The 27864-nt window shown below is 36.0% G+C and overlaps 1 protein-coding gene across 2 annotated transcripts in view; it reads left to right on the forward strand.

Moving 5' to 3' along the window:
• Positions 1–27864, forward strand: part of LOC130449733 (voltage-dependent T-type calcium channel subunit alpha-1H-like) — a 56612-nt gene that overhangs the window by 14216 nt on the left and 14532 nt on the right. Inside the window, exons 11-20 of one of the 2 annotated variants that reach the window (XM_056787716.1) lie at positions 2445–3078; positions 7413–7616; positions 9835–9979; positions 17222–17512; positions 17605–17778; positions 17837–18001; positions 22616–22906; positions 23013–23293; positions 23814–24006; positions 27642–27791. In XM_056787716.1, coding sequence (XP_056643694.1) covers positions 2445–3078; positions 7413–7616; positions 9835–9979; positions 17222–17512; positions 17605–17778; positions 17837–18001; positions 22616–22906; positions 23013–23293; positions 23814–24006; positions 27642–27791 — 2528 coding nt within the window. Of the gene's footprint in view, positions 1–2444; positions 3079–7412; positions 7617–9834; positions 9980–16539; positions 16700–17221; positions 17513–17604; positions 17779–17836; positions 18002–22615; positions 22907–23012; positions 23294–23813; positions 24007–27641; positions 27792–27864 lie in introns of both variants that reach the window. The other variant, XM_056787715.1, reaches the window with a different exon arrangement.

The raw sequence follows: 27864 nt of genomic DNA on the forward strand, positions 1-27864 counted from the left end.
TTATAACGATAAAACTGCCAAAACTTGCGCTTCTAGCTGCTTTTCTATCAACATTCTCGCCAGATGTGGTCCAAGTGATTATTTGATCCTCAAAAAAACGCCGAAATTTCATATCAAAGTGCAAAACCTTCAAAAACAACCAAATTGAATGAATATAGCGAATAAAACTGTCCAAATTCAGCTTTTAGTAGATTTTCTGTCCAAAATTCTCGCAGATCTAGTACCAAAGTGATAATTTTGAGCTTGGAATACGCAAAAATTTCATATCGAAGGTGAAAAACCTTCAAAAATTGTCCAATGAATGAATATAATGATAAATTCTCCAAAACTGTATTTCTAGCTGTTTTCTTGTCCAAAATTCTAGCCAGATCTATTACTATGTGACTATTTTATCCTCAAGAAATTCCGAAGTTTTATATAAAAAGTGAAAAACCCTTCAAAAAATGACCAAATTGAATGAATATAGCGATAAAACTGTCCAAAATTCAGCTTTTAGTAGATTTTCTGTCCAAAATTCTCGCCAGATTTGGTCCCGAGTGATAATTTTGAGCTTAGAAAACGCAAAAATTTCATATCAAAGTGTGAAAAAACCTTCAAAAAATTGTCCCAATCAATGAATATACGATAAAGACTGCCAAAACTAGCGCTTCTAGCTGCTTTTCTATCCAACATTCTCGCCAGATCTGGTACCAAAGTGATTATTTGATCCTCAAAAAACGCCGAAATTTCATATCAAAGTGCAAAACCTTCAAAAAACTACCAAATTGAATGAATATAGTGATAAAACTGTCCAAATTCAGCTTTTAGTAGATTTTCTGTCCAAAATTCTCGCCAGATTTGGTCTCGAGACATAATTTTGAGCTTAGAAAAACGCAAAAATTTCATATCAATGTGAAAACCTTCAAAAATTGTCCCAAATCAATGAATATAACGATAAAACTGCCAAAACTGCGCTTCTAGCTGCTTTTTCTATCCAACATTCTCGCCAGATGTGGTCCAAGTGATTATTTGATCCTCAAAAAAACGCCGAAATTTCATATCAAAGTGCAAAACCTTCAAAAAACAACCAAATTGAATGAATATAGCGATAAAACTGTCCAAATTCAGCTTTTAGTAGATTTTCTGTCCAAAATTCTCGCCAGATTTGGTCCCGAGTGATAATTTTGAGCTTAGAAAACGCAAAAATTTCATATCAATGTGAAAAACCTTCAAAAATTGTCCCAATCAATGAATATAACGATAAAACTGCCAAAACTGCGCTTCTAGCTGCTTTTCTATCCAACAATCTCGCCAGATGTGGTACCAAGTGATTATTTGATCCTCAAAAAAACGCCGAAATTTCATATCAAAGTGCAAAACCTTCAAAAAAACAACCAAATTGAATGAATATAGCGATAAAACTGTCCAAATTCAGCTTTTAGTAGATTTTCTGTCCAAAATTCTCGCCAGATCTAGTACCAAGTGATAATTTTGAGCTTGGAATACGCAAAAATTTCATATCGATGTGAAAAACCTTCAAAAATTGTCCCAATGAATGAATATAATGATAAATTCTCCAAAACTGTATTTCTAGCTGTTTTCTTGTCCAAAATTCTAGCCAGATCTATTACTATGTGACTATTTTATCCTCAAGAAATTCCGAAGTTTTATATAAAAGTGAAAAACCTTCAAAAAATGACCAAATTGAATGAATATAGCGATAAAACTGTCCAAATTCAGCTTTTAGTAGATTTTCTGTCCAAAATTCTCGCCAGATTTGGTCCCGAGTGATAATTTTGAGCTTAGAAAACGCAAAAATTTCATATCAATGTGAAAAACCTTCAAAAATTGTCCCAATCAATGAATATAACGATAAAACTGCCAAAACTGCGCTTCTAGCTGCTTTTCTATCCAACATTCTCGCCAGATGTGGTCCAAGTGATTATTTGATCCTCAAAAAACGCCGAAATTTCATATCAAAGTGCAAAACCTTCAAAAAACAACCAAATTGAATGAATATAGCGATAAAACTGTCCAAATTGAGCTCGCCTCCAAAATCTATCCAGAGTTTCGTCCAGATCAACAGTCCAATATCAAATTACATTCCCAAACAGACTATTTCCCTTTGGATCCTGAGATAAGCTCCCAAAAGTGCAAATTACGAGACGAAAATTCGAATTTGGTATGTTATGGTAATCGCAAGCTTCCAAACGAGTCCAATGTACCAGACCTCATGGAAAACCTCCTGAAGAAGCAGCAGCATGCAAGGATCAAGATATTTTCCACAATATTGATAACGCGGCGTCGCTGAAGATGAAGATGCAGAAGGATTCGGAAAGGATATAGTTGAGAAACGGTTTACCCATCGAAGCTCCCAGACCAAATAGAATTAGGTTCTTCTTCTTCTTCTTCTTTCGGCGTCTCTTACAAGGTTTTGTCATACTAACATGTCGAATTGTTTCGAGGTGATGGCAATATCTGGCAAATAAGCAGCTCTTCTCCGGATCCAGCAGACGTCCAAGCCCAACTGATTCAACGGCAATGCAGCAGTTTGGTGGACGGCGAAACTCTAACCTGCCAAGAGCTCCTGGCCTTGGGGGCGATCAACGCCGCCCTATCCACAGGACAAATACTCCTCGACGTCTTTTTCAATTCGATATCGAAAGGATTGAAGAAGGATAGCGAGAATAATTACGTGAAGCGCCTCTCGGAGGAGGATAACTTTTGTTGTTGCCAGGATTTGTGGCGAGGGGATGTCGAATACGAGACCGAGAAACGTACCAAATGTTACATTTATTCCTGTTTGGTTATCAAGGGGATATTGAAGGTGTTCGAGGCGTTTAGAGGGAGGATTAAGAAATTGGTGGTGCACAAGATATTCCAGCACGGGATATTGTTGGCCATATTGATAAATACGCTTTCGATGGGTATAGAACACCATAACCAATCGGAAATATTGACGCACGTAGTCGAAGTTACCAATATCATTTTTTCCGCTATTTTCGCTATCGAGATGCTTCTCAAGATAATATCCGAAGGACCTTTCGGGTATATTTCGAACGGGTTCAACGTTTTCGACGGGATCATTGTCGTATTGAGGTGAGTACGAAAAATTTACGGTTATTGATGTTTTTTAACAGATAATAGAACTGAAAAGATTTTTGGATAAGCGTGAAAGAAGCTCTCGATGTCATCTAGACAATTTCGGTATATAATTAATGATTATAGCGATAAAACTGTCAAAATTGAGCTTTTAGTCGCTTTCCTGTCCAATATTCTAGCCAGATCTGGTACCAAGTGACTATTTTATCCTCAAAAAACGCCGAAATTTCATATCAAAGTGCAAAACCTCCAAAAAACTACTAAACTAAATGAATATAGCGATAAAACTGTCAAAATTGAGCTTCTAGTCGCTTTCCTGTCCAAAATTCAAGCCAGATCTGGTACCGTGTGACTATTTTATGCTAAAAAAATACCGAATATTCTTATCAAAGTGCAAAACCTTCGAAAAACTACAAATTGAATGGATATAGCGATAAAACTGTCAAAATTGAGCTTCTAGTTGCTTTCCTGTCCAAAATTCAAGCCAGATCTGGTACTGTGTGACTATTTTATACTCAAAAATACCGAAATTTCATATCAAAGTGCAAAACCTTCAAAAAACTACTAAATTAAATGAATATAGCGATAAAACTGTCAAAATTGAGCTGTCAGTTGCTTTCTTGTCCAAAATTAAAGCCAAATCTGGTACCAAGTGACTATTTTATATTCAAAAAATACCGAAATTTCATATCAAAGTGCAAACCTTCAAAAAACTAAAAAAACTACTAAATTAAATGAATATAGTGATAAAACTGTCAAAATTGAGCTGTCAGTTGCTTTCTTGTCCAAAATTAAAGCCAAATCTGGTACCAAGTGACTATTTTATATTCAAAAAATACCGAAATTTCATATCAAAGTGCAAACCTTCAAAAAACTAAAAAAACTACTAAATTAAATGAATATAGTGATAAAACTGTCAAAATTGAGCTTATAGTTGCTTTTCTGTCCAAAATTTTCGCCAGATCTGGTACTATGTGACTATTTTATTTCTAAAAAATACAGAAATTTCATATCAAAGTGCAAAACCTCCAAAAAACTACCAAATTAAATGAATATAGTAATAAAACTGTCAAAATTGAGCTGTTAGTTGCTTTCTTGTCCAAAATTCAAGCCAGATCTGGTACCAAGTGACTATTTTATCCTCAAAAAACGCCGAAATTTCATATCAAAGTGCAAAACCTCCAAAAAACTACTAAATTAAATGAATATAGCGATAAAACTGTCAAAATTGAGCTTCTAGTTGCTTTTCTGTCCAAAATTTTCGCCAGATCTGGTACTATGTGACTATTTTATTTCTAAAAAATACAGAAATTTCATATCAAAGTGCAAAACCTTCAAAAAACTACTAAATTAAATGAATATAGCGATAAAACTGTCAAAATTGAGCTGTCAGTTGCTTTCTTGTCCAAAATTAAAGCCAAATCTGGTACCAAGTGACTATTTTATATTCAAAAAATACCGAAATTTCATATCAAAGTGCAAACCTTCAAAAAACTAAAAAAACTACTAAATTAAATGAATATAGTGATAAAACTGTCAAAATTGAGCTTATAGTTGCTTTTCTGTCCAAAATTTTCGCCAGATCTGGTACTATGTGACTATTTTATTTCTAAAAAATACAGAAATTTCATATCAAAGTGCAAAACCTCCAAAAAACTACCAAATTAAATGAATATAGTAATAAAACTGTCAAAATTGAGCTGTTAGTTGCTTTCTTGTCCAAAATTCAAGCCAGATCTGGTACCAAGTGACTATTTTATCCTCAAAAAACGCCGAAATTTCATATCAAAGTGCAAAACCTCCAAAAAACTACTAAATTAAATGAATATAGCGATAAAACTGTCAAAATTGAGCTTCTAGTTGCTTTTCTGTCCAAAATTTTCGCCAGATCTGGTACTATGTGACTATTTTATTTCTAAAAAATACAGAAATTTCATATCAAGGTGCAAAACCTACAAAAAACTACCAAATTAAATGAATATAGTAATAAAACTGTCAAAATTGAGCTGTCAGTTGCTTTCTTGTCCAAAATTAAAGCCAAATCTGGTACCAAGTGACTATTTTATATTCAAAAAATACCGAAATTTCATATCAAAGTGCAAACCTTCAAAAAACTAAAAAAACTACTAAATTAAATGAGTATAGTGATAAAACTGTCAAAATTGAGCTTCTAGTCGCTTTTCTGCCCAAAATTTTCGCCAGATCTGGTACTATGTGACTATTTGATTTCTAAAAAATACAGAAATTTAATATCAAAGTGCAAAACCTTCAAAAAACTACCAAATTAAATGAATATAGTAATAAAACTGTCAAAATTGAGCTGTTAGTTGCTTTCTTGTCCAAAATTCAAGCCAGATCTGGTACCAAGTGACTATTTTATCCTCAAAAAACGCCGAAATTTCATATCAAAGTGCAAAACCTCCAAAAAACTACTAAATTAAATGAATATAGCGATAAAACTGTCAAAATTGAGCTTCTAGTTGCTTTTCTGTCCAAAATTTTCGCCAGATCTGGTACTATGTGACTATTTTATTTCTAAAAAATACAGAAATTTCATATCAAGGTGCAAAACCTACAAAAAACTACCAAATTAAATGAATATAGTAATAAAACTGTCAAAATTGAGCTGTCAGTTGCTTTCTTGTCCAAAATTAAAACCAAATCTGGTACCAAGTGACTATTTTATATTCAAAAAATACCGAAATTTCATATCAAAGTGCAAACCTTCAAAAAACTAAAAAAACTACTAAATTAAATGAGTATAGTGATAAAACTGTCAAAATTGAGCTTCTAGTCGCTTTTCTGCCCAAAATTTTCGCCAGATCTGGTACTATGTGACTATTTGATTTCTAAAAAATACAGAAATTTAATATCAAAGTGCAAAACCTTCAAAAAACTACCAAATTAAATGAATATAGTAATAAAACTGTCAAAATTGAGCTGTTAGTTGCTTTCTTGTCCAAAATTCAAGCCAGATCTGGTACCAAGTGACTATTTTATCCTCAAAAAACGCCGAAATTTCATATCAAAGTGCAAAACCTTCAAAAAACTACCAAATTAAATGAATATAGTAATAAAACTGTCAAAATTGAGCTGTCAGTTGCTTTCTTGTCCAAAATTAAAGCCAAATCTGGTACCAAGTGACTATTTTATATTCAAAAAATACCGAAATTTCATATCAAAGTGCAAACCTTCAAAAAACTAAAAAAACTACTAAATTAAATGAATATAGTGATAAAACTGTCAAAATTGAGCTTCTAGTTGCTATTCTGTCCAAAATTTTCGCCAGATCTGGTACTATGTGACTATTTCATTTCTAAAAAATACAGAAATTTAATATCAAAGTGCAAAACTTTCAAAGAACTACCAAACTAAATGAATATAGTAATAAAACTGTCAAAATTGAGCTGTCAGTTGCTTTCTTGTCCAAAATTAAAGCCAAATCTGGTACCAAGTGACTATTTTATATTCAAAAAATACCGAAATTTCATATCAAAGTGCAAACCTTCAAAAAACTAAAAAAACTACCAAATTAAATGAATATAGTAATAAAACTGTCAAAATTGAGCTGTCAGTTGCTTTCTTGTCCAAAATTAAAGCCAAATCTGGTACCAAGTGACTATTTTATATTCAAAAAATACCGAAATTTCATATTAAAGTGCAAAACCTTCAAAAAACTACCAAATTGAATGAATATAGCGATAAAACTGTCAAAGTTGAGCTTCTAGTCCGCGTCGGCAACAGAGCCCGTTTATAAGAATTTCCGGTACGTTTTCTACACCGTTAAAAGATTTGATTTAATAGCGAAATCGGTAAATTTAGTATCGTTAATCCGCGTTAGTACGCAGATACGAATCTTTCATGAAGCTTGACCTTGTATCGGTTATTTATACCGAAAAAAAGTGTCAATTCGACGAGGACGTGTTATCGTAACACAGACACAACTGTGTATGAAGTATGAAAATGCTTTTACGACAGTTTTGTTACACTTATGAGCGTTACTGAACTTATGCTTTATGTTGGATCACGTAGAAGATCAAGACGGATTCTCATGGTGTTTGAGGGACTAGAAAGAAACTAAAAAATGGTTATAAGAAGTAAACGGGATATAGATGAGGTGGAGATGTTTTAAACGAATATAAATAGCAAAGAAAATGGGGAAAATTAAATGATTATTCAAGTTCTAATTGAATATTATAAAAAGTTGAGGATTCCTTGTAGATTAAATGAGAAATTTTCAGGTTTTACATTTGTACGAAGAATGATTTGTTTTATTTTCGTTTTACGATAATGATTCGCATCAGCACAGTGTTGAGATTTATGTTTTTCAGTGCTGTGGAATTGATTAGGAATTGTACGAGCGATCTACATACCGATTCGGGATTATCGGTTCTGAGGACATTCCGTTTATTGAGGATATTGAAATTAGTGCGATTTATGCCGAATTTACGACGACAGTTATTCGTTATGCTTAGAACGATGGATAACGTCGCCATATTTTTCTCATTACTCATCCTTTTCATATTCATATTCAGGTAAGACTTTTTCGATTGAAATATCGTTTAAATTTAATAAAATACAAATAAAAATATAAAAAAATTTTTAGGAAACTATTCGGCGACGTATGTATTTCGAATTTGTTTAAGTGAATTTTTAATAATTTTTTTCGTTTTTGCTTCATTTAATACGTAACACAAAAAAATGTAAAAAATAACGAATTCTTATATTAAAAATCCACTGTAACTTTGTTATTTTATATGGAACACCCTGTATATTAATACATTTTTGAAATCTACGTGAAATTTTAGTATTATTTTGTCTAAAAACTTTTTTCGAAAAATACATACTTTTCGAGTTATTAATTTTTTTGTAAAACAGTTACACACCCTTATAAATTATTTTTTTTCGACGATACCCTTAAACATATGAAAATAATTTTCAGTCAATTGCTTTCAGCATGGTCAGAAGTATTTGAATATATGTTTAAAAATTTTTCATTTTATACGGGGTGCGTATGAAAAGTATCCAAAGTTTAACTTCATAAATATTGAATTTCTTTATTTTTTTAAATAGGAACACCCGGTTTTTTCTATTTTAATGCATTCAGGGGTGAAAAATAAGGCAAATTTATGTATAATTTCCCATATCTAAACCTCACCGTTATCCAGATATTAATTATTTTTAAAGATGGAGGTGTAGTATAAATTTTATTTTGACCCGTTGATTCATGCACTAAGAAATAAAAAAGTATTTTTCTTAATCTTGTTAAGGACTGTAAAAAAAAATAAAATCAAATTGTATTTACTAATCCTAAACCGGGTGGTTCTATTTAAAAAAATAAAAAAAATAAATATTTATGAAGTTCAACTTTGAACACTTTTTATACACACCCTGTATAAAATGAAAGATTTTTCAACGTAGATTCAAATACGTCTGTGTTTGCTAAAAGCAACCGAATAATAACCATTTTCATATCTTTAAGGGTATTCTGGCAAAAAAATAATTTGTAACGGTCAAATTTTTTACAAAAAAATTAATAACTCAAAATATATGCATTTTTCGAAAAAAGTTTTTAAACAAAATAATACTAAAATTTTACGTAAATTTCAAAAATGTATTAATATATAGGGTGTTCTATTTAAAATAACAAAGTTACAAGCGACTTCCGGTAGAATCGGAAGTCGGCCATCTTTAAAAATATTTTAGTTGAAAAGATCGTCACCGAAAACCCAAACTTAGAAATTTTCGTGATTCTACTATAAGTATTTTGCTATAAACAGATAGTTTTAACATATCGTGGGACACCCTGTATATAATAATCAAATTATTCAACGAATTTTGCGATTTTTAGACTCAATGTTATTTTCGAACGAATGTTTCAGCTTATTATAGAAATGTGACATTAGTATACAGGGGGGGTAACTGAAATTTAATGCTTCGATTCAAATTTCCGAGAAAAATCATATATGAAATAACGCCCTCTAGCGTTCAAGTTATGTATAATATTGTTTGAAATTTACTTATTTTGTATTACCGAATAAAATCTAATTCAAATAACGTCAAGATTTTGAAAATCGGCTAAGCAGAACCGGACTTGGAGGCTTTTTTTAATAAAAACTTTCCCACTCTCCCCTATATTTAATTTAAAAGGTTACAATGAAACTTGTGGGATGAAAATTCGTTGAAGAATTCGATTATTGTATATAAAAAACCACTTCGTTTGATAAATTTTGGAAATTTTTGGTTTTTCAATTCCATATTTTTGAATACGTTCTGTAGTGATTTTTTGAAAATATTTTCGGGGGTCATTTTTATCAAATGTTCATTCTCTGAAGTTATAATATAATTTTTTCGCGAAATAAGATCGTTTTTAGTTGCCCATCTGGTATTTAAATCTTAAATTGATTAATCTAAAAAATTAATAATAAATAATTTAATTCAGTACTATTTTTATTTTATAATATTAAATGAATTACATATTTGTAGGTTTTTTCAAGTAATGGTAGTGGTCACTAAATTTTTCACGCATTAAATCTTCTTCTAGTTTTTCAACAACTTCATAAACACCCCTCGTATCATTGGATTTTGTTTTACAAAATTCCGTTACATAAAATCATCGCATGTTTCTTTTTATTTTCCTTCCTGTTCCATTTCAATTTTCCGAATTAGTTAATACAAAAAAAAAACAACACACAGTTATAATATACAGGATGTCAAATAAAGTGATGTAATTTGATTTTTGGGATGTTTTAGCATCCTCGGAATGAATATATTTGGTTGCAAGTTTTGCAAAGACGAATCGTACACTGCCGAGAAAATATGTGTATCTAATAGTGATGAAGACAAAGACAGGAAAAATTTCGATTCTCTATTATGGTCACTTGTTACTGTATTTCAGGTATCTCTATTTTCAGTTTTCTTAAGCAATTTGTTTGTATCTTTTCTCGAATCTCAAAATTAATTACTTCAAACAAAAAACAACATATATACACGATAACAAGCGAATATAATTCTTTAAATACACGTTTGGAATATTTGAGGTTAGTTTTATCTCGATATAAACTCAATACACTGACTTTATTGGTTGCAGAATATCGTGTACTGCGTCAACTGTCATTATAATATGACAACATCGAATCTTGTTCTGTGTCAACTGTCATTATACCTCGTGTCAAAAATTGCAACGTCAAATAGTGTTCTCTGTCAACTGTCATTGCGTCTTATGTCATCTGTCATCATATTGAGTGTGAATTATCACAATTACGATTATTTATAATGAATATCGTTGATAAGATCGAATAATTTCCATTAAATCTAATTATAACCTTCGAATTTATGGTAAATTTCAATTTTGAACAACCTGTATTCGATTTGGTTCGATTCATATGCGTTCAAGTGATCGAATTTAATCCGAAGTGATTGAAAAACAAACATTTTCCCGTATTTGATTACAAATCTTTGTTATACTAATTAATCTAACCTTCAAATCGTGTTCTGTGTCAACTGTCACTATCTCTTATGTCATCTGTCATCATATTACGTGTGATTTATCCCAATTACAATTATTTATAATGATTATTGTTGATTCATTGATAAAATCGAATAGTTTTCATTAAATATAAACGTAACCTAACTTATCACAATCAATCTAGGTTTCTATCGATTAAAAACAAACATTCAAAGTTTCCATACACAATTTTGGTAACAGGAAAGTCACAATTAGTTATATCTGGCGAATACGTCGACTATAATATGTCAACATCAAATCGTGTTCTGTGTCAACTGTCATTATACCTCGTGTCAAAAATTACAACGTCAAATAGTGTTCTGTGTCAACTGTCATTGCGTCTTATGTCATCTGTCATCATATTGAGTGTGAATTATCACAATTACGATTATTTATAATGAATATCGTTGATAAGATCGAATAATTTCCATTAAATCTAATTATAACCTTCGAATTTATGGTAAATTTCAATTTTGAACAACCTGTATTCGATTTGGTTCGATTCATATGCGTTCAAGTGATCGAATTTAATCCGAAGTGATTGAAAAACAAACATTTTCCCGTATTTGATTACAAATCTTTGTTATACTAATTAATCTAACCTTCAAATCGTGTTCTGTGTCAACTGTCACTATGTCTTATGTCATCTGTCATCATATTACGTGTGATTTATCCCAATTACAATTATTTATAATGATTATTGTTGATTCATTGATAAAATCGAATAGTTTTCATTAAATATAAACGTAACCTAACTTATCACAATCAATCTAGGTTTCTATCGATTAAAAACAAACATTCAAAGTTTCCATACACAATTTTGGTAACAGGAAAGTCACAATTAGTTATATCTGGCGAATACGTCGACTATAATATGTCAACATCAAATCGTGTTCTGTGTCAACTGTCATTATACCTCGTGTCAAAAATTACAACGTCAAATAGTGTTCTGTGTCAACTGTCATTGCGTCTTATGTCATCTGTCATCATATTGAGTGTGAATTATCACAATTACGATTATTTATAATGAATATCGTTGATAAAATCGAATAGTTTCCATTAAATCTAATTATAACCTTCGAATTTATGGTAAATTTCAATTTTGAACAACCTGTATTCGATTTGGTTCGATTCATATGCGTTCAAGTGATCGAATTTAATCCGAAGTGATTGAAAAACAAACATTTTCCCGTATTTGATTACAAATCTTTGTTATACTAATTAATCTAACCTTCAAATCGTGTTCTGTGTCAACTGTCACTATGTCTTATGTCATCTGTCATCATATTACGTGTGATTTATCCCAATTACAATCATTTATAATGATTATTGTTGATTCATTGATAAAATCGAATAGTTTTCATTAAATATAAACGTAACCTAACTTATCACAATCAATCTAGGTTTCTATCGATTAAAAACAAACATTCAAAGTTTCCATACACAATTTTGGTAACAGGAAAGTCACAATTAGTTATATCTGGCGAATACGTCGACTATAATATGACGAAATCAAATCTTGTTCTGTGTCAACTGTCATTATACCTTGTGTCAAAAATTGCAACGTCAAATCGTGTTCTGTGTCAACTGTCACTATGTCTTATGTCATCTGTCATCATATTACGTGTGATTTATCCCAATTACAATCATTTATAATGATTATTGTTGATTCATTGATAAAATCGAATAGTTTTCATCAAATATAAACATAACCTAACCTATCACAATCAATCTAGGTTTCTATCGATTGAAAACAAACATTCAAAATTTCCATACACAATTTTGGATTTATTAACTAGATTTTTGGTTAATTTGGACGTCGTATTCATAAACTCACTTCTTGTTACCAGATGTCGTTGATTTATTTTGCAAAATATTCAGGTCTGTTCTAAGTCAGTGTATTTTGTTTGAACGAGTATTTTTTTTTAAAAACCCAGCAATTTTTTATCGAGATTCTTATCATAAATCAATTTGGGAAACTCATTGCGTCATCAGATTTTTTTTTTTAAATTTGTCATGAAAAATGACAGTCCGGTTCTGTTGTTTTAATTGATTTAAGAGCAGAGCCGTACTTCGCTCAAAATATAAATTCTGTCAACGTAATCAGGTTATTGAATTAATTTATGTTTTTATAAGAATTTCGAGTTGCTTGGTTTGTTAATTCGATTTATAACAATCAAGATTTATCTTTTTTTTTTTATTATAAATTTACTGTGAAACCGGCTAACTCCAATACATTCTAACATAGACATTTTAAAATTTCGAATTTAGGCCAAATGCCAAAATTAAATTAATACAAATATTAGGTTTCGAAAAAATTATAACAAACTAGAAAATTAGGAAGGTTTTTTTCGAAAATTCAATCCGCTTCAATTTTTGAGCTGGAATTCGTTGAAAATCGGAGGAATACACGGAAAGCAGAAGGAAAATCCTTGAACGTTATGGAAAGTTTAAATTGTGAAAAGTTGAGTTGAATCTGTTTTCTATTGAAACCGCGGTTAAAAATTTTTGATTTTGCCTAATTACGGATCGATTCGAGGGACATTTTTTCGACCTTAATTTCCGATTGATTTCGATTTCCCACAACTCGGCCTACTCAATATACAGTATGGAGCAAATAAAATCATTATTTCGTCAAAATCGCTAGAAATGTCAACTAGGAACATTAAAACGGCCGCCTAAGTCACGCGATTTGATTTCTCTTGATTTCTTCTTATAGGGATATTTTGTATCAATATAGATTACAGAAAACCGTCTATTTCAAAGTTAAAATACGTAATGAAGTAACGCAAATAACTCCGGAAGTTATAAAGAACGTTCACGGCACGAGGTTTAGATTTTTTTCAAAATAATTTCGATCCCCGAATTGAATCTGTTGTTTTCAAACTTAATGGCCGTAGTTAATATCCAAATCGGTAAATAGGTCGAAAATTAATGACAAAATGGCCGCCCAAGGTCACCTGAATTAACGTCTCTTGATTTATGCGTCAAATAGTGTTCTGTGTCAACTGTCACTATGTTTTACGTCATCTGTCATCATATTAAGTGTGAATTATCCCAATTACGATTATTTATAATAATTGTCGTTGATAAAATCGAATAGTTTCCATTAAATCTAATCATAACCTTCAAATTTTTGATAAATTTCGAGGTTTAGAATTTTTTTCAAAATAATCTTGATCTCCGAATTGAATTTTTTGTTGTCAAACTTAAATGGCCGCGGTTAATATCCAAATCGGTAAATAGGTCGACAAAATGGCCGCCAAGGTCACCCGAATGAACTTCTCTTGATTTATTTCATATTTTTGTTCAATAATATGACGAAATCAAATCGTGTTCTGTGTCAACTGTCATTATACCTCGTGTCAAAAATTACAAACGTCAAATAGTGTTCTGTGTCAACTGTCACTATGTTTTACGTCATCTGTCATCATATTAAGTGTGAATTATCCCAATTACGATTATTTATAATGATTATCGTTGATAAAATCGAATAGTCTCCATTAAATCTAATCATAACCTTCAAATTTTTGATAAATTTCGAGGTTAAGAATTTTTTTCGAAAATAATCTTGATCCCCGGATCGAATCTGTTGTTGTCAAACTTAAATGGCCGCGGTTAATATCCAAATCGGTAAATAGGTCGACAAAATGGCCGCCAAGGTCACCCGAATGAACTTCTCTTGATTTATTTCATATTTTTGTTCAATAATATGACGAAATCAAATCGTGTTCTGTGTCAACTGTCATTATACCTCGTGTCAAAAATTACAACGTCAAATAGTGTTCTGTGTCAACTGTCACTATGTCTTATGTCATCTGTCACCATATTAATTGTAAATTATTCCATTATTTATAATGAATATAGTTTGAATAGAATGAATAGTTTTATTTGAGCCATACTGTATATATCCAAGCACCATTTTATCGACTTTTTTCTTCTTATTTATCACTAGTTTTTTGCTCGTAAAATCTATGGTTCAATGAAGGTAAGTTAGTTCTAAAAAGTTTGATTTTTATCCGCATGATTTTAATTTTTGATTTTTGTATCTAATGGAGTTAGCTGTTTTGCAATTAAATTTTATTATATAATCCTGGTTGTTTCACGTTGTTTTTTTTTCTAACTTTGGCTTTATTTTTTGAGCAACTAGACTGGCACTTTGTATTTTTATAGCATTAGTTCGAAATATAAGTTTGAAGTATGTTTTATATCATTTTTTTCAGTGTAGATATTTTTTACGTAAAAAATACGGTTATACAATTGTTAGTACGAAATTTTTCTGCAATTAAAATCGATTTTTCAAAAATATTTCATAAACTTCCAACATCTTTTCTTCTACTTTCATTTTTTTAAAATTTTTTTCGAAATTTTATTTTAATTTTTTTTTATTTACCATGCAGTGATTTGCTACATATTAATGACGAACCAAAACCTACAAAAATGTCGATTTAATTTATAGTTTTTCCAAAAAAAAAAACGATTTTATGACCCAGTGACGACGAAAATTATTTAAATTCAGTTTTTAAGCGAAACTCAAAAAATTTTTGGATTTTATTTATGGTATTTAGAAACACATATTTCGAGAAATTTTTTTACTAATCCCTCAAGTAGACAGCTTCAAGTAGACCTATTAGATTTAATCTATTAAATTAATAAAAATATATTAACCCAGTAGAAATTTATTAGTGACAGTGTATATCAAGATATTTCGGAAATAATTTAAAAAAAATCAGTCATTCTGATACTTTTGGGGTGAATTCCAAACGAAAACCCGCCGAAAAACTTCCATAACCTCAAATTTTCGCGCTTTTCGCGATCTTCGCTTTTTTTTGCACGAATTCTCCTTTCTTAACTTGTTTGGGTGAACTTTTCCGTAGCTTCCTCATGGTATGTTTAGGAATCGAGCTCCAAATCAGCAAGTTGATGATGATGGTGATATTTCATTTCAAGTCAGGACCAAATCCCAAGCTTCTAACTCAATCAGATTGCTTCCAAAGCGCACCAGGATGTTGCCGAAATCGGTATTGACGATAACGTTATAAAAAACATTAAAAATAAAAACAAGGAATAAAGGACGAGGCTGTCCGAAGATAAATTTTGATATCTATAAGATAAATCTAAAGAATGGAGTGAAAATTCCTCGGGGAAGGGAATGGAGAGACCAAGTGGACGGAATATCGGATGAGGAGTTGGTGAAGATTGTAAAGGACGAAAAACTAAGTACGCAAAACTTGGAAGACGGTTCGGAAGCTGGTTCCAGCTGCAGCTAGGTAACCATTGGTGCAAATACAGGATTAAATAAAGGATAGAAAGGAAAATTAATAGGAAGAGCACTAAAAAAAATCCTCGAGCGTTTCTGGTGAACAAAATCTGCAGATATTCATGGTTAGAAATGTTAAAATACGTAATAAAATAAAAAAATACGAATTAATCAAAATTATTTATAAACATTTACTAAAATGAAACGTGGTTTGTTTAATTCCTTCTGAAATATCTTGCGTACATTGGATTTTGGAAATTTTTCGTTACCGCTTACGAGTTTTTAATATACAGAGTGAACAAAAAACGCATCGCCATCTATTTACCACGTTTCGAAATTGAAATAATTCAGATACGGATATTTATAGTTTTTAATTTAATTTACGGTATTTAGAATCAATATTTTTGTATAAATAGGTGGATTCGACCCCAAAATGTCATATGTCATATGTAATAACCTCAAAATTTGATCGTGTACTGCAACTACCGCCACTTCTAGGTCAAACTACGTACTAAACTTAACTAGTTAACCTAAAAAGAAAACTGTAATTATTTTTCATAATTTTTCGTGTAATTAAAGTTTGTACGTTACCAAAATCATTATATTATACGAGGCGATGCGTTTTTTCAAACATTTAATATACAGTACGAATTTAAAGTAACAAAATGAAAATAAAAAGTATTTTCTGTAGCATTCTGGGTATGTATCTGTTCGGTGGTAAGTTTTGCGTCTATATAGACGATAATGGTACCACCAGGGATTGTAGCTGCGATTTAATGGACACGAATAGATGTCGTTGCGACCGGAAACATTTTAATGACATCCTTTGGGCGACCGTCACCGTTTTTCAAGTGAGATCCAAGTTTCAAATAAATATTTGTGTTTAAATATTTTCTTTTTCGAAAATTTCTTTGTAATCACGATAAATATTGTACGGGAAAACAATTTTTCCTAAGGGTAGGTAGAAAGTTTGATTTTAAATCAAGTTTTTGCATGGTTTAAACGCGACATCGTTTTAATTATCAACAAAATTATAGTTTGCATGAAAATTTTTATTTTTACCATGGAATTGCATGAGTTAGCGACAAGTCGAAAAGGAATTCAATATACGTAAGTCCATTAACCCCATTCCACATCTTTTTTAACAAATAGTGGATTTTAGACAGTTAATATCGAGGAAATCGATGAAAAACCACGACGACATCACCACCAACAAATGGAGGTTTCGATCTGTCGAGTTAACTCCGAAAACTCCTTCGTTTAATCCAACTAATTCGCCAGATTTAACTCCCTCGGATTATCCAAAGAATTATTATGTCGCGAAATTCGTTTTACGTTCCGGATTTACGGAAAAAATATTTTTTTTTTTGTAGATTTTGACCCAAGAAGATTGGAATATGGTTTTATCGAATGGTATGGCGAAAACTTCGAATTGGGCCGCCCTGTATTTCGTAGCTTTAATGACTTTCGGAAACTACGTCTTGTTCAATTTATTAGTCGCCATTTTGGTCGAAGGATTCAGCTCGGAAAGGCACGAAAGAAGGGAAAGGGAACAAAGGGAATTGGCCAAAAGGAAAATGTCGTGCATTATCGAAGCCAGCTTAAGACGGAAACGCGACAACGGCGACTATTCACTTTCCAGTTCATCGGAAAATTGTTATACGGTAAAAATTCAATTTCCACAAATATGAACTAAGTTGAACCGACGCGAGGACAAGGTTCGTAGCTTCTCTGGCGTCTCTGTTGTTTCTTACAGGAATACAAAAATTATTGGAAGTCTCCGGAAATGCGGAATCTCAAGAATTTCCACGAACGTCACTCCAGTTTCGATTTCAAAGATACGCACGTCAATAAGAGCTGCCCTTATTTATATCGCGAACCGAAATGCAACATCCAAAAGGAATCTTTGGCCAAACTACCGATTAAACAGGTATTTCTATCGATAATATCGATAAAATACTTGATAATTCGAATAATTGAATTTTTAGTCGTCACCTCCAATCATCACGCATACCGCAGCAACGCCGCAAGATTCTCCGAGTACGACTCTAAAAGATTTCCCGGAGTTTCACTATAAACTAACTCCAGATAGTACGCCATCTACAGGCGAAGCATCGCCATCGAATACCAACGTCATTACGCAGAAAATAGAGGTGAGTAACGCCCTCTTCGTAGAGGATTCGCCGGGCGCCTAGAATCTTCTCCAGGTCAATTTTATCGCTTCGATTTCGGTAAAGGTCTTCTGCAGGGCTCGTTGTTTGATTCTAGAGTAACGCCCTCTTCCTAGAGGATTCGCCGGGCGCCTAGAATCTTCTCCAGGTCAATTTTATCGCTTCGATTTCTGTAAAGGTCTTCTGAAGGGCTCATTGTTTGATTCTAGAGTAACGCCCTCTTCCTAGAGGATTCGCCGGGCGCCTAGAATCTTCTCCAGGTCAATTTTATCGCTTCGATTTCTGTAAAGGTCTTCTGAAGGGCTCATTGTTTGATTCTAGAGTAACGCCCTCTTCCTAGAGGATTCGCCGGGCGCCTAGAATCTTCTCCAGGTCAATTTTATCGCTTCGATTTCGGTAAAGGTCTTCTGCAGGGCTCGTTGTTTGATTCTAGAGTAACGCCCTCTTCCTAGAGGATTCGCCGGGCGCCTAGAATCTTCTCCAGGTCAATTTTATCGCTTCGATTTCTGTAAAGGTCTTCTGAAGGGCTCATTGTTTGATTCTAGAGTAACGCCCTCTTCCTAGAGGATTCGCCGGGCGCCTCGAATCTTCTCCAGGTCAATTTTATCGCTTCGATTTCTGTAAAGGTCTTCTGGAGGGCTTGTTATTTGATTCCAGAGTAACGCCCTCTTCATAGAGGATTCGCCTGGCGCCTAGAATCTTCTCCAGGTCAATTTTATCGCTTCGATTTCGGTAAAGGTCTTCTGCAGGGCTCGTTGTTTGATTCTAGAGTAACGCCCTCTTCCTAGAGGATTCGCCGGGCGCCTAGAATCTTCTCCAGGTCAATTTTATCGCTTCGATTTCGGTAAAGGTCTTCTGCAGGGCTCGTTGTTTGATTCTAGAGTAACGCCCTCTTCCTAGAGGATTCGCCGGGCGCCTCGAATCTTCTCCAGGTCAATTTAATCGCTTCGATTTCGGTAAAGGTCTTCTGCAGGGCTCGTTGTTTGATTCTAGAGTAACGCCCTCTTCCTAGAGGATTCGCCGGGCGCCTCGAATCTTCTCCAGGTCAATTTTATCGCTTCGATTTCGGTAAAGGTCTTCTGCAGGGCTCGTTGTTTGATTCTAGAGTAACGCCCTCTTCCTAGAGGATTCGCCGGGCGCCTCGAATCTTCTCCAGGTCAATTTTATCGCTTCGATTTCGGTAAAGGTCTTCTGGAGGGCTCGTTGTTTGATTCTAGAGTAACGCCCTCTTCCTAGAGGATTCGCCGGGCGCCTAGAATCTTCTCCAGGTCAATTTTATCGCTTCGATTTCGGTAAAGGTCTTCTGCAGGGCTCGTTGTTTGATTCTAGAGTAACGCCCTCTTCCTAGAGGATTCGCCGGGCGCCTAGAATCTTCTCCAGGTCAATTTTATCGCTTCGATTTCGGTAAAGGTCTTCTGCAGGGCTCGTTGTTTGATTCTAGAGTAACGCCCTCTTCGTAGAGGATTCGCCGGGCGCCTAGAATCTTCTCCAGGTCAATTTTATCGCTTCGATTTCGGTAAAGGTCTTCTGCAGGGCTCGTTGTTTGATTCTAGAGTAACGCCCTCTTCCTAGAGGATTCGCCGGGCGCCTCGAATCTTCTCCAGGTCAATTTTATCGCTTCGATTTCGGTAAAGGTCTTCTGGAGGGCTCGTTGTTTGATTCTAGAGTAACGCCCTCTTCCTAGAGGATTCGCCGGGCGCCTAGAATCTTCTCCAGGTCAATTTTATCGCTTCGATTTCGGTAAAGGTCTTCTGCAGGGCTCGTTGTTTGATTCTAGAGTAACGCCCTCTTCCTAGAGGATTCGCCGGGCGCCTAGAATCTTCTCCAGGTCAATTTTATCGCTTCGATTTCGGTAAAGGTCTTCTGCAGGGCTCGTTGTTTGATTCTAGAGTAACGCCCTCTTCCTAGAGGATTCGCCGGGCGCCTAGAATCTTCTCCAGGTCAATTTTATCGCTTCGATTTCGGTAAAGGTCTTCTGCAGGGCTCGTTGTTTGATTCTAGAGTAACGCCCTCTTCCTAGAGGATTCGCCGGGCGCCTCGAATCTTCTCCAGGTCAATTTTATCGCTTCGATTTCGGTAAAGGTCTTCTGCAGGGCTCGTTGTTTGATTCTAGAGTAACGCCCTCTTCCTAGAGGATTCGCCGGGCGCCTAGAATCTTCTCCAGGTCAATTTTATCGCTTCGATTTCTGTAAAGGTCTTCTGGAGGGCTTGTTGTTTGATTCTAGAGTAACGCCCTCTTCCTAGAGGATTCGCCGGGCGCCTCGAATCTTCTCCAGGTCAATTTAATCGCTTCGATTTCGGTAAAGGTCTTCTGCAGGGCTCGTTGTTTGATTCTAGAGTAACGCCCTCTTCCTAGAGGATTCGCCGGGCGCCTCGAATCTTCTCCAGGTCAATTTTATCGCTTCGATTTCGGTAAAGGTCTTCTGCAGGGCTCGTTGTTTGATTCTAGAGTAACGCCCTCTTCCTAGAGGATTCGCCGGGCGCCTAGAATCTTCTCCAGGTCAATTTTATCGCTTCGATTTCGGTAAAGGTCTTCTGCAGGGCTCGTTGTTTGATTCTAGAGTAACGCCCTCTTCCTAGAGGATTCGCCGGGCGCCTAGAATCTTCTCCAGGTCAATTTTATCGCTTCGATTTCGGTAAAGGTCTTCTGCAGGGCTCGTTGTTTGATTCTAGAGTAACGCCCTCTTCCTAGAGGATTCGCCGGGCGCCTCGAATCTTCTCCAGGTCAATTTAATCGCTTCGATTTCGGTAAAGGTCTTCTGCAGGGCTCGTTGTTTGATTCTAGAGTAACGCCCTCTTCCTAGAGGATTCGCCGGGCGCCTCGAATCTTCTCCAGGTCAATTTTATCGCTTCGATTTCGGTAAAGGTCTTCTGCAGGGCTCGTTGTTTGATTCTAGAGTAACGCCCTCTTCCTAGAGGATTCGCCGGGCGCCTCGAATCTTCTCCAGGTCAATTTTATCGCTTCGATTTCGGTAAAGGTCTTCTGCAGGGCTCGTTGTTTGATTCTAGAGTAACGCCCTCTTCCTAGAGGATTCGCCGGGCGCCTAGAATCTTCTCCAGGTCAATTTTATCGCTTCGATTTCGGTAAAGGTCTTCTGCAGGGCTCGTTGTTTGATTCTAGAGTAACGCCCTCTTCCTAGAGGATTCGCCGGGCGCCTCGAATCTTCTCCAGGTCAATTTTATCGCTTCGATTTCGGTAAAGGTCTTCTGCAGGGCTCGTTGTTTGATTCTAGAGTAACGCCCTCTTCCTAGAGGATTCGCCGGGCGCCTAGAATCTTCTCCAGGTCAATTTTATCGCTTCGATTTCGGTAAAGGTCTTCTGCAGGGCTCGTTGTTTGATTCTAGAGTAACGCCCTCTTCCTAGAGGATTCGCCGGGCGCCTCGAATCTTCTCCAGGTCAATTTTATCGCTTCGATTTCGGTAAAGGTCTTCTGCAGGGCTCGTTGTTTGATTCTAGAGTAACGCCCTCTTCCTAGAGGATTCGCCGGGCGCCTCGAATCTTCTCCAGGTCAATTTTATCGCTTCGATTTCGGTAAAGGTCTTCTGCAGGGCTCGTTGTTTGATTCTAGAGTAACGCCCTCTTCCTAGAGGATTCGCCGGGCACCTCGAATCTTCTCCAGGTCAATTTTATCGCTTCGATTTCGGTAAAGGTCTTCTGCAGGGCTCGTTGTTTGATTCTAGAGTAACGCCCTCTTCCTAGAGGATTCGCCGGGCGCCTAGAATCTTCTCCAGGTCAATTTTATCGCTTCGATTTCGGTAAAGGTCTTCTGCAGGGCTCGTTGTTTGATTCTAGAGTAACGCCCTCTTCCTAGAGGATTCGCCGGGCGCCTCGAATCTTCTCCAGGTCAATTTTATCGCTTCGATTTCGGTAAAGGTCTTCTGCAGGGCTCGTTGTTTGATTCTAGAGTAACGCCCTCTTCCTAGAGGATTCGCCGGGCGCCTCGAATCTTCTCCAGGTCAATTTTATCGCTTCGATTTCGGTAAAGATCTTCTGGAGGGCTCGTTGTTTGATTCTAGAGTAACGCCCTCTTCGTAGAGGATTCGCCGGGCGCCTAGAATCTTCTCCAGGTCAATTTTATCGCTTCGATTTCGGTAAAGATCTTCTGGAGGGCTCGTTGTTTGATTCTAGAGTAACGCCCTCTTCGTAGAGGATTCGCCGGGCGCCTAGAATCTTCTCCAGGTCAATTTTATCGCTTCGATTTCGGTAAAGGTCTTCTGGGGGGCTCGTTGTTTGATTCTAGAGTAACGCCCTCTTCCTAGAGGATTCGCCGGGCGCCTCGAATCTTCTCCAGGTCAATTTAATCGCTTCGATTTCGGTAAAGGTCTTCTGCAGGGCTTGTTATTTGATTCCAGAGTAACGCCCTCTTCATAGAGGATTCGCCGGGCGCCTAGAATCTTCTCCAGGTCAATTTAATCGCTTCGATTTCGGTAAAGGTCTTCTGCAGGGCTTGTTGTTTGATTCCAGAGTAACACCTTCTTCATAGAGGATTCGCTGGGCGCCTAGAATCTTCTCCAGGTCAATTTTATCGCTTCGATTTCTGTAAAGGTCTTGTTATTGTAGAGGATGCCACCAATTAACCAATTGTTCGATTCCAGAATTCGAAGCTGCTCGTTCCGCCGAAGCTGTCCCCGCCAGCTTCGACTTTTCACCGACAGTTCAAACATAACTCGGAGGATTCGAATCGGATATGCAAAATAGTGACTTATAACGAAAAGAACGGCTCCAATACTATGACGTTTTCGGAGAAAGTTACGCCGTTACGCAAAAATAACGGTCAATCGGACGGTTCGCGTAGGACGGGATTCAAACGGACGAAAAATCAAATACAGGAAGAAATACCTTTGAATAATGGCAGGCATCATCTCCAACAAACCGTCAAAGGTCAAGTAAGTAGATTGTTTCGACGTTCGGGTCTCATCAGTATAACGTAATCGATTTAGAAACGGTTTATTTCGATAAAAAAATGATGAAAATCGTTGTTGTTTATTTCAGAGTCCGATTCCGGCACATTTGAGAAGGAAAAATTGTTTCAAAAAATCGCCGTTAGCTTCGAACAAGTTCCAAAAAACAAGTAATTTCAATAATAATAATAATAATGATAAAAACACAGTAAAAACTGATAATAATTCGAACGAAAGTATATTACCTAAACTGAATATCAGAAGAGGTCTTAAAAGGAAAATAATGGACAAAATCGGTTCCCTTATAGATTCCTCGGGATGTTTAAAGGACAAAGAAGATTATTCTCTGTATTTATTTCCACCAGAAAATAAGTAAGTTGATATATAACATCTTTTGGTGCGAATTAAGCTTCAGTTCCATCTATTGCTTTATTTTAATACTGGAATCAAATCTGGACTATACGGTGGATGAGGAAGCGATAATTCCTTCAGTTTAACCACCGATTTGTAACTTGGTGGGTTTATTTACGAATTATTTAACAATTGTATCTACAAAATTCCGAAATACTGAAGCCACAACCTTCCCAGTTGATCGTGGACCTTTGGACGTGGTTCGTCCACTCAGATGTGGATCATTTTGAATCTGGAATCTTATGGATCCAGTATCGAACGAAAAATTTAATTTATCGCGTCCAAAAACTCTTCCGAATCATCGACGCGTCGTTTTTTGTGACTTGATTCGAATAACTGTCACTTTTTTATTACCAATCGAAATTTCACTTACAGTTGGTACTTCGTAAACGTCATATGTATGTAGCGCCATCTGTGTATCGGTAGCACGACTTATAAATATTTGGATAATTGAAATTTAATAAATTTTTTGTTTTGTTAGATTTAGGAGATGTTGTTGTTGGATAGTGAAGCAGAGCTGGTTCGATAATTTGGTTTTGATATTCATAGCGCAAAATTGTATAACTTTGGCTATGGAAAGACCGAATATACCGCCCGAAAGTCCCGAAAAAATCTTCCTGCAATCTTCCAATTATATATTTTCCATAGTTTTCGCTACGGAAATGTTCATCAAAGTAAGTACCGTACCGGACGTTTATGATTGTAGTTTAGTCCCTGTTAGACGTAAAAACGTTCTGGGGTTCGTCGAAAATTGAGGCCTGAGGTCTGCAAACTTCCAGTGGACCACCAGGAGCTTTGGTCGTTTGAAAAATCACAAATTGCGCGGCAATTGAGAAGGTTCTTGTGAAAAATAACGCGCCTGTCAAACACGGTGACGGTAAAGAAAAAACAGTTCTTGCAGACTTCATATTTTGGATCAAAACCCAACTGTGACTCCAGGAGATGTCTTTGGAGCATTTGGAAACGAGTGGTTTAAGGTTTAAGCACCTCCAAGTGTGAAAGTAAGGTTCAAAGTACTTGCAGACTTCATACTTTGGATCAAAACCCAACTGTGACTCTAGGAGATGTCTTTGGAGCATTTGGAAACGAGTGGTTTAAGGTTTAAGCACCTCCAAGTTTGAAAGTAAGGTTCAAAGTACTTGCAGATTTCATATTTTGGATCAAAACCCAGCTGTGACTCCGGGAGATGCCTTTGGAGCATTTGGAAACGAGTGGTTTAAGGTTTAAGTACCTCCAGGATTGAAAGTAAGGTTCAAAGTACTTGCAGACTTCATATTTTGGATCAAAACCCAGCTGTGACTCCAGGAGATGCCTTTGGAGCATTTGGAAACGAGTGGTTTAAGGTTTAAGCACCTCCAAGTTTGAAAGTAAGGTTCAAAGTACTTGCAGATTTCATATTTTGGATCAAAACCCAGCTGTGACTCCGGGAGATGCCTTTGGAGCATTTGGAAACGAGTGGTTTAAGGTTTAAGCACCTCCAAGTTTGAAAGTAAGGTTCGAAGTACTTGCAGACTTCATATTTTGGATCAAAACCCAACTGTGACTCTAGGAGATGTCTTTGGAGCATTTGGAAACGAGTGGTTTAAGGTTTAAGCACCTCCAAGTTTGAAAGTAAGGTTCAAAGTACTTGCAGACTTCATATTTTGGATCAAAACCCGACTGTGACTCGAGGAGATGCCTTTGGAGCATTTGGAAACGAGTGGGTTAAGGTTTAAGCACCTCCAAGTTTGAAAGTAAGGTTCGAAGTACTTGCAGACTTCATATTTTGGATCAAAACCCAACTGTGACTCTAGGAGATGTCTTTGGAGCATTTGGAAACGAGTGGTTTAAGGTTTAAGCACCTCCAAGTTTGAAAGTAAGGTTCAAAGTACTTGCAGACTTCATACTTTGGATCAAAACCCAGCTGTGACTCCGGGAGATGCCTTTGGAGCATTTGGAAACGAGTGGTTTAAGGTTTAAGCACCTCCAAGTTTGAAAGTAAGGTTCAAAGTACTTGCAGACTTCATATTTTGGATCAAAACCCGACTGTGACTCCAGGAGATGCCTTTGGAGCATTTGGAAACGAGTGGGTTAAGGTTTAAGCACCTCCAAGTTTGAAAGTAAGGTTCGAAGTACTTGCAGACTTCATATTTTGGATCAAAACCCAACTGTGACTCTAGGAGATGTCTTTGGAGCATTTGGAAACGAGTGGTTTAAGGTTTAAGCACCTCCAAGTTTGAAAGTAAGGTTCGAAGTACTTGCAGACTTCATATTTTGGATCAAAACCCGACTGTGACTCCAGGAGATGTCTTTGGAGCATTTGGAAACGAGTGGTTTAAGGTTTAAGCACCTCCAAGTTTGAAAGTAAGGTTCGAAGTACTTGCAGACTTCATATTTTGGATCAAAACCCAGCTGTGACTCCGGGAGATGCCTTTGGAGCATTTGGAAACGAGTGGTTTAAGGTTTAAGCACCTCCAAGTGTGAAAGTAAGGTTCAAAGTACTTGCAGACTTCATATTTTGGATCAAAACCCAGCTGTGACTCAGGGAGATGCCTTTGGAGCATTTGGAAACGAGTGGTTTAAGGTTTAAGCACCTCCAAGTGTGAAAGTAAGGTTCAAAGTACTTGCAGACTTCATACTTTGGATCAAAACCCGACTGTGACTCCAGGAGATGCCTTTGGAGCATTTGGAAACGAGTGGGTTAAGGTTTAAGCACCTCCAAGTTTGAAAGTAAGGTTCGAAGTACTTGCAGACTTCATATTTTGGATCAAAACCCAACTGTGACTCCGGGAGATGCCTTTGGAGCATATGGAAACGAGTGGTTTAAGGTTTAAGCACCTCCAAGTTTGTAAGTAAGGTTCAAAGTACTTGCAGACTTCATACTTTGGATCAAAACCCAGCTGTGACTCCAGGAGATGCCTTTGGAGCATTTGGAAACGAGTGGTTTAAGGTTTAAGCACCTCCAAGTGTGAAAGTAAGGTTCAAAGTACTTGCAGACTTCATACTTTGGATCAAAACCCAGCTGTGACTCCAGGAGATGCCTTTGGAGCATTTGGAAACGAGTGGTTTAAGGTTTAAGCACCTCCAAGTGTGAAAGTAAGGTTCAAAGTACTTGCAGACTTCATACTTTGGATCAAAACCCAGCTGTGACTCCAGGAGATGCCTTTGGAGCATTTGGAAACGAGTGGTTTAAGGTTTAAGCACCTCCAAGTGTGAAAGTAAGGTTCAAAGTACTTGCAGACTTCATACTTTGGATCAAAACCCAGCTGTGACTCCAGGAGATGCCTTTGGAGCATTTGGAAACGAGTGGTTTAAGGTTTAAGCACCTCCAAGTGTGAAAGTAAGGTTCAAAGTACTTGCAGACTTCATACTTTGGATCAAAACCCAGCTGTGACTCCAGGAGATGCCTTTGGAGCATTTGGAAACGAGTGGTTTAAGGTTTAAGCACCTCCAAGTGTGAAAGTAAGGTTCAAAGTACTTGCAGACTTCATACTTTGGATCAAAACCCAGCTGTGACTCCAGGAGATGCCTTTGGAGCATTTGGAAACGAGTGGTTTAAGGTTTAAGCACCTCCAAGTGTGAAAGTAAGGTTCAAAGTACTTGCAGACTTCATACTTTGGATCAAAACCCAGCTGTGACTCCAGGAGATGCCTTTGGAGCATTTGGAAACGAGTGGTTTAAGGTTTAAGCACCTCCAAGTGTGAAAGTAAGGTTCAAAGTACTTGCAGACTTCATACTTTGGATCAAAACCCAGCTGTGACTCCAGGAGATGCCTTTGGAGCATTTGGAAACGAGTGGTTTAAGGTTTAAGCACCTCCAAGTGTGAAAGTAAGGTTCAAAGTACTTGCAGACTTCATACTTTGGATCAAAACCCAGCTGTGACTCCAGGAGATGCCTTTGGAGCATTTGGAAACGAGTGGTTTAAGGTTTAAGCACCTCCAAGTGTGAAAGTAAGGTTCAAAGTACTTGCAGACTTCATACTTTGGATCAAAACCCAGCTGTGACTCCAGGAGATGCCTTTGGAGCATTTGGAAACGAGTGGTTTAAGGTTTAAGCACCTCCAAGTGGTAGTGCCTGGGAAAAACGACAAGAAAACCCCAGAAAAATGAAATCTAGAATCTTGTAGTACAAAATATTTTATAAAATGTGAATTTCCACGAAATTTCATAATAATTAAAACGCTATTAAATTTTTCGGGGCGATTATAATACGAATAGAACTGTGGTGATTTGTTTACAGTAGAAACAGTCACTGCATTCGTAGTAACTTTGGGTTATCGCAATTTTTACGTTATTTTAATAATCTAATAGTGGATTTTGATAAATTTAAGGTTGTCGCGAGCGGAATGTGCTACGGACCTAACGCTTATTTCACTTCCGGTTGGAATATAATGGACGGTTCGTTAGTGATCATTTCCGTTGTGGATATCATAATGTTTTTAATAAACGATACGACTTCCAGAATATTCGGTATATTGAGGGTGAGTTTGCCAAAATGATAATTGAAAATTCGGTGAATTACGTTTGTTGATCAATCGGGCGACGTTGCCGCTT

This window comes from Diorhabda sublineata, chromosome 10 (assembly GCF_026230105.1).
Source record: "Diorhabda sublineata isolate icDioSubl1.1 chromosome 10, icDioSubl1.1, whole genome shotgun sequence".
Classification (NCBI taxonomy): Eukaryota; Metazoa; Arthropoda; class Insecta; order Coleoptera; family Chrysomelidae; genus Diorhabda; species Diorhabda sublineata.